Source organism: Podarcis melisellensis (assembly GCF_964234715.1).
Source record: "Podarcis melisellensis genome assembly, chromosome: 6".
NCBI classification, from domain to species: Eukaryota; Metazoa; Chordata; class Lepidosauria; order Squamata; family Lacertidae; genus Podarcis; species Podarcis melisellensis.
Window position 1 is genome coordinate 39,240,909 of NC_138538.1, and position 8,194 is coordinate 39,249,102.

The following is an 8,194-nucleotide window of genomic DNA, read 5'->3' on the forward strand; positions in this document are numbered from 1 at the left end:
TCCGAGGTAGAGACCCAGGGAGCCCCATTTAACCTCCCCGCCCGGGAGGGGCCGTTATTACCTGCAGTGAGGGGACCCTCCGGCTTCCTGCTCAGCAGCATCATGGCGGTAGCGGGGTGGAAGCCCGCGGGCCCTGCGCCCCATCACCCTAGCCAGGCCCACACTCCGGCTCGCGCTGCCTGCCTGCCTGCTTCGCTCGCTCGCCTCTTTCTCCTCTGAGGCTGTAGCACGGCGGGCGGGGCCGCGGCAGTGCTCAGGGCGCGGTTGCTAAGGGAACGTCTGCTTGGCCCTCTATGCGCTTGCGCGGTGAGAGGAGGAGGCGAGCGGGGACAAGAGAAAGGAAACGGGAGGGCGCCGAGGGGGGAAAGGGGATGAGTGGGGAAAGAGAAGGCGGCGACGGGGGGGGGGGGTTTGCTGGCAGGCGGCTTGGTAAATAAAATCATTTGAGCAACCCAATGTGTGCGTGTGTGTTTTAGGGCCACGCCTTAGGAACCTTGCCGGGACCTCAAAAAGCGCCTCTTGTCTGTAGCGAAGCCACGTCGAATGCGAATAACAACACCACAGAGCCTTGTGGCACCTTGAAGACTAACACGTTCATTATGGCATGAGCTTTCGTGGACTTTCACTGTGGCTGGCGCTTATTGCAGCATGGGCTGCCCTAACAGTTATTATGCCGCAAGCTCTTGGTCTGACACAAGTGTTCTCCTAAACATAGCTGCCAGATCTTTTAAGGTGTCAGCACCACCACAAGACGCTTGCAACGCATGGGCATACGTCTTCACTCATAAGTCTGCCAAGAAACCGTGGTTTTATTATTTTAAGGAGGAAAACCATAGCTCAGTGGTATAAAGCAACTGCTTTTGCACGTAGAGGGTCCCAAGGGCAACACTCAGCATCTCCGGGTCAGGCTGGGAGAGACCCCTGCCTAACATCCTGGAAAGCCACTTGCCAATCACGGTAAACAATACTGAGCTAGATGGACAAGTGATATGGCTTGATAAAAAGCAGCTTCCCCTGCTCCTGTTTTATCTTTCTGCCTACTTAGCAGTTCTGTGTAACTCCCAAGCTTGAATACTTTCAGCAACAGGCCAAGTGTATATCCACCGTGACACTAAAAAGGGGGCTGCGCCACAACCCCTGAGTCATCCGTGACTGGACCTAACAGTCAGGGGTACCTTAACCTTTACCCCCACCAAAGTGTGCACAGGGTTTCAGCAGTAAGCTGTGTTTTAAATAAGCTTTGGTTAGGAACTTACTTGTAACAGGATTGTTTTTGTTGAGTGGAATATACAATGCCTGACAAATTGGGCTCCCAATTGTCTAGGGCAAGGGTGGGGAAGCTCAGACGCAGTGGCCAAAATGTGGTTCTTGGATCTCTCCCCAGGCCCTCCCTGTGTTCTTGAACTCTGATAATGCCTGTTGCTTGTCTGAATGGAGGAGAGAGGGGGATGTGTGTAGATACTAGCCTACTGTACAAATGCAAAATGTACATGTATTGCTTCATCAGTGAGGCAAGGTGGGGTGACTGCCTCAGGCAGCAGGATCCACAGAGGCAGCAGATCCTGATGTAGATCCTTATCCCCCCCCCTCCTTGGGGTTCTGATTTAGATCTTCACTCACCCCTTCTTCCTTGGCAGGGAGGGGAACACTATCTTGTGGTTCACCTCAGATGCCCAGATGTCTTGGACTGGCCTTGGTTCCACCCATTTTTGCTGACATATGGCCCTTGGCAGGTTGGTGAAAAGGGAATGCAGCACAACATAGGACATACATTATGTCAAACAGAAAGTGTCAGGTGCCCCACCCCATTCCTCAGAAGCCCTGTCTTTTGATATAAATTTGACATTGCTTGATATGGATTTCATATAAATTTGATATAGCTTGATATACTTTTTAATATAAGTGATGTCCTACAGGATGACAATGGTGGATCATACACTCCCTCAATGCAACCTGCTGTCCCAAGGTGTACTGCACAATGCTGTCACCAGTACTGAAGATTGAACTGCCCATCTAGACAGGGGCACCATTTTGTTCTTCACCTCAGGCATCAATATGTCTTGGGTCAGCCCTGCAGGAACACCCACACATATTTTGAACCTCACTCTAGTTGGTAGGCATCAGGATTCTAATATTTGTTTTGTTTTTATTTAACAGCATTTGTACACCACTATATTGTAGAAGCTACTAACATGAGTTTGACCAAACTGCGGGAGGCAGTGTAGAAACCTCAAACCAGCTTACATAAAATATATAATATACATTGAAATTATCGATAAAAGTAAGAAGTTAAAAGCAAGCCGACCTACAAAAAATAAAAATAAAGCAAGCAGTTAAAAATATATGGATAGTTCAGTTGCTTAGAGTGTGGTGCTAATAATGCCAAGGTTGCAGGTTCAATCCTTAGGGTCCCTTCCAAAGCTACAATTCTATTATTATAAAATAAAATTGCATATTAAAATACATTCCAACTTTACATTACAGGTTGGGCCTAAACAAAAAAGTATTTAGGAGGCACTGAAAACAGTACAGCAGAACAAAATAGATTGCATCACCTGAAGTGTGTCTACCTTTTTATAGGTTTACACATTACGAGTTGTCTTTAAGTTACACCTATGCCAATCAAAATAAAACATAATGTGTTGAATACTATCTGTGTGCAGCCAAAAAAAGGTTTTGGGGGTTTTTGTGTGGAGGTTCTGTGCTTGGTTACAATGAGAGCTTGGAATGCCGAGAAAATTATTTGCTAACACCCTGCTACCATATATAAAATTCGATTTTGTACTAAGAATGAAAAATATTGACATAACTTCAACCAAACTGCAGATAAACAAATGTTGTGTTCAATATGCCTTCCTTTCTCTTGATCCCTAAAGTGAGTTTTTATCCATCCTTCAGTTCTTAGAATCTTTCTTTCTTTTTAGCTGAAAACTCCCAATTGACCTCCTCATGGTTGAAAATGATACCTTTTGTTGACTATTCTTGCTCTTTAGACAACAACACTCTCATTAGCACTAATAGGTGTGTATCAGAGTTTAATTTGGAATGTTACCCTCCTTATATGAAAGGGTTTATGAATAAGGCTTTATATGAATATCCCATGATCAAATATTTGGGTTTTCTTTTCAAGGATATCGAATAATTTTGCAAAAGCAATGCTGAGAGCCATCTGGTGCTGTTAACAGGGATCACAGCCTTCCTCATGTCTCTGGGGCATATGTGCTGTACCATGCCATTTTCCTTAAGGGAAGCAAAGGTCACAATAAATATTTGCTGCCTCCTAATCACATTTTAGTTGTTTAGCAGGTTTGCCATTTATTGTATTCTAATTGCTTTCTATGCTTTGTAGTCTCACAGGGAATGGTCCATTAAAAAAAAATATTTTGTAGATTCATGTCAAAACCACATTTTCCCTCCAAGTGAATTACCCCAGACCAGCTGTGCTCTATCTTGGACTATGGAGGCAAGTCAGTCAGGTTGTCCCTTGAGATGCACGGCTGTTTGCATTTCGGTTACCTCTCAAATAATTAAGAATGCATATCTGACACAAGTTGTGAAATAGCTTTTTACTACAATAGTAGAAAAATGAAGATCCAAAAAGTCTAATATTGGTAATGCCTCAATATGGATTTTGGACCTCATAAAGCCTGTATTGGCTATTTGTTGGCCAATTCATGACAGATTCTCATATTGTCAGTGTAAAGAAAAGCAGAAAAACTATGTCATGTAGACTACAGTGAAGTACATTTAGAATTCTCCATGAAGCTCATTGGGTGACTTTGGGCCATAAAATGAAATGAGGAAGGGGATTGTGTATACTACTTTGAACACATGGGAGTGCTTAGTTTGTTTGTTATTGTTAGTTTGTTAACGTTAATATCGTTTTGTGGATTATGACTGCTGTAGTGCTTTGTGAATTTTCTTACTTATCTTGCGGCTGTGCTGTTTAGCCTGTTTTTTTAAGTTGTTTTGTTATTAGTGCTTTATAGAAGGTTGTTGTTTTACTGAAGATTTGTTAATTATTTTATATGATTTATTTTGTAATTGTGATGTTCTACTATGTTCTTATTTATTGTATGTAAGCCGCTTTGTGACTCATGTGAGTAAAAAGTGACATAGAAATAATAAATGAATGAAAATGAAATGAAGATGGGATATAAACAAACAAATAAGTGGTATAATTAATCCAGCCTTCCTCAACCTGATGCCCTCCAGATGTTGTTGAACTGCAAACTTACTGCAGATCAAGCTAGATGGCCTGTGTTCAGGAATGGTGGGGGCTCTAGTCCCAACAATATGTCGAAGGCAGCAGGTTGGAAAAGCTCAATTTCTCCTCTGCTCAAGATTATTTTGAAGAAGGCTGTCCAACTTTGTTCCTTACACAGGAGTTATTGGTGAGATGTGATTTTCAATTCACTTACATTACACTGAGGTGAACATACAACAAGCACATTGTAGGCGTATTTGCTTCCATTTTTGCTTCCTTTCTTTATGTAGAAAGAATCAGGTATGCAAATATTTTACACAAATTCAGTCTATGGATGGATGGATGGATGTGTGTGTGTGTATATATATATATATAATTATATCAATCAATAATAAACACCATGCTGTGATAGCCATAGTATTTCACCATACATTCCATTTCAAGGTAGAAATAGACTAAAACCAGAACATTTACTTATCTTGTTTTTACATGTACCAGATTTTAATGAATAATCTTCAGAGTATGAGAGTTATTCTCTGGTTTCCATCAAATAGCTTCTTCCTAGAATATTTTACACATTTTTGCTTGATGTGCCTGGGCTTTGAGTCATTTTTTTAAAGCAAATCAGCAGCAACCAGACAAATGTTGAAATAGCTTTAAATTAAGAGTTAAATGTTACTTGCTCTAATCTTGCAACTGGGTACAGCTAGATAGTAGTTTCAGAGATTCAGGGGCTTTCATCCTTATGGATATGCAGAAGGCTACTGACCCACACAATCCTATGTCTATTTACTCAGAAATAAGTCCCTCTGAATTTGATAAGACTTACTCTTAAATGAGTGTGTTTAGGATTGTAGTTTGCATAGATCGTGACAGGTAGGAACCTTAAACATTTGCAGTGCAATTCTATTCATTTTAACTTTGAAGTTCCACTAAGGGCAATGGGGCTTATCCTCAAAAGGTATGCACAGGAGCACAGTCTTACCTGACTATTGTATCTGCTATACCTTCTGATGCAAGCATAAATGCACAGTATTTTATTGGAAAGTGTCATGAGAAGGACAGCAGTTTAAGAAAGACAATAGCCCATCAAGTTTCTCCTACCTTCACAATCCGCCTACCTCTTTAATGTAAAAGTACAGCTTCTGGCAAAGAAAAATTGTGCATGTCTTAAAACAAATAGTAGCTAAAAGGAGCCCATGGGCTGGGTTTTGTGGTCCCACAAGACCTCCCACCAAGTCATTAAAAAACAACACCACATGGATCCCCTGCTGTGATGCCAAAAGGTGTTTTGCTGCTTTGCATGGTTTTTTAAGAATGAATGCTCCCATAAGTCCCTTGCTGTGAGACTGTGATGCCAAAAGGTTTTTGTTACACCCCCAACCTCCAAAATTAAAAGAATGTCTATGGCCACCTTACACTTTGGCCACACCGACTTTGACATGTGACTCCTGGACCACAGATCAATGTGGCACTAGCTCCAAATGAAATTGAGACCATTTATAGCTACTTATGTGGGTCATATTGGAAATCTTCCTTATGGTATCATTATAATGACAGGAGGATGACCCTCATCAGATATACGGTTTCAGAATGAGTTTAGGCTGCCCACAAGTCTGACCTTGCTGTTCTTTGAGTAAGCTTGCTCATTCCAGTAAAGCCTCAGGGGAAATCCTAGGGAGGTGAAGACTTCTAGGTCAGGGGTGAGCTAAAGGTAGATGTGGATCTACTGGTAGATCTTTGGGTGATGTGCAGCAGATCAGCAAGTAACAGAAACAACAACAACATGTATCCACCCTACTATTAAGTACAATGAAGAAAACTTGGAGTGACCAGAAATAGAATTTTGTGAGGATTGTAAGCTCATTTCACTTCTGACACAAAACCCCCTGTTCTCATCAGATGCACATAAGAACCATGTTTTTAAATTCTAAATTTATGTCCTTATAGTTCTAGTTGGTTGATCTCAGGGTTCTAGTAAAACTCAAAACAGATCCCACAAGCCTGAAGTCTGCACTGCTCTGCTGTAGCGATCCTTTGTACATATTCCCCCACTTTCCCATATACTCCCTGCTTCATTAGCTCATTAGACTTTTGATACCTTTAATAATGTAGGATATCAGCCCCATTGCCATGGACAGTTGGACTCTCCTTGCCGCATTGTATTTTACATCTCCAGGATGATGCAACCCTGTAGCTAAGGAAACAGAATCTTGCCCATGACAGGCTCTGGGTTTACGCCATTCACTATGTTTGCTAATGCTTTCATGGCCATCTTCAGTACACACAACTCACTCAGATTGTAGTCCCTGTACCCTCCTTAGAAAAGCAGCAGTCTGAATAATTAAATAATAGGCCACTTGTAGGCTCTTAGAACATCTTGTTTTTTTCGACTGTCTGCTAACTTAGGAATGCTGCCAAAACCCTATGATTGTCCTGGAGTCTTCAGGATTTAAATAGTAATCTCGAGATTACTGATATGCTGTAAGCAGTCCATGACAAATGTCAAGTGATTGTAACATGGATACTAAATAGCCCCATGATTAGGAAGCCCAGTTGCATCTATTTAGTAGGGATACACTTCATTCAGCAAAAACTGTACAGTATACATATAGTCAAAGTCTGCGGTTTGTACTTTCATTTGAGGAGTGATGGGGGTCTGTTTAACCTCGCACATCTCTTTGCTAAGACAAAACTGTGGCAGCCTGGCGGGTCTTTATCTGAGAGATGTTGTTTGCAGATGACACAGCCTTGAAGTTCACTCTGAGAAAGCTCTACAGAGACTCATCAACCATTTTGCCCAAGCCTGCAGGGAGTTGAGCCTTACCATCAGCCTGACAAAGACCAACACCCTGAGTCAGGACATCACCAGCACTCCATGCCTCAGCTGGGTTCCACCATAACCAGCATTGACACTTAAACTAGACAAGCGTATTGGCAAGGCTTGCCTCTCTAAAGGGTATGGGAGAATGTGATGCTAACAATACCAAGATGAAGGACTACCAGGCTTGTGTGCTGAACATGCTGCTTTATAAAAGTGAGCCATGGGCAACGTACAATCGACAGGCGTGACATCTCAATGCCACATGCGCCACATCAGAAAGATTTTGGGCCTCACATGGCAAGACAGAGTCTTAAACAAAGATGTGCTCTCCCAAGGCCACATTCCTAGCATGCTTGCACTCCTGTCTCTACAACATTTACCCTGGGTTGGTCATGTCCAAATAATGGAAGATGGCAGGATCCCCAAGGACATCCTCTATGGGAAGCTGGCTTTAGGCACCAGGTCTGTTGGCAGACCAACTCTGCATTACAAAGATGTCTGCAAATGTGACATAAAGGTTGGCATCATCAACCCCATCATGTAGGAATCCCTTGTGGATGGCTGCAGTGCATTGAAACAGTCAGGTCATGCATCCATAGCAGTGACCAGAGGAGGAATGACTGTTGGGAGGAGCGCAGAGAAGAAACACCATGGTGCATCTGCAGCAGCACAACCAAACGCATTCATCTGCCCCAGATGCAACCAAACACATCTCTCCCATATTAGTCTCTACAGCCACAGCAGGTGCTGTAACTTTCTAATCTTCACCCCCAAAGGCACACTCCTCCATTGTCTTCCAAGACAGACAGATGCCAATATATTGAAATGTATTTTTTCTTAGATACAACTTCACACATAGCAAATTAATATTAGTAACAAAATTTTAGTAAGTAACAAAAAACAAACACACACACACACACAAAAAGCCAACAAATTTGGAAAAAACAATGCCAAGTGATGAAACTACTAGCAAAAAAATGCTCAGAATATCTTCCTGGCCTGATAACAGTAAGATATATATTGTTTATTATTGCATTTGTATCTCTCCCCCTCTCCCTATCATCCTCACAACAACCCTGTGAGGTAGGTTATGCTGGAAGTTGGTGACTGGCTCAAGGTCACCCAGTGAGATTCATGGCCAAGTGGGGAGTTTAACTCTCTAA

General features: G+C 42.3%; 1 protein-coding gene across 4 annotated transcripts in view; it reads right to left on the reverse strand.

Moving 5' to 3' along the window:
• The window catches only part of DYRK3 (dual specificity tyrosine phosphorylation regulated kinase 3), a 38,748-nt gene that overhangs the window by 16,009 nt on the left and 14,545 nt on the right, over window positions 1-8,194 (reverse strand). The window contains exon 1 of one of the 4 annotated variants that reach the window (XM_081916350.1): window positions 62-224. The exons of 2 other annotated variants lie outside the window; for them this stretch is intronic. In XM_081916350.1, the coding sequence (XP_081772476.1) occupies window positions 62-144 (83 nt within the window). In that variant the 5' untranslated portion in view covers window positions 145-224. Of the gene's footprint in view, window positions 1-61; window positions 225-8,194 lie in introns of those variants that run through there. One more of the 4 variants, XM_081916351.1, reaches the window with a different exon arrangement.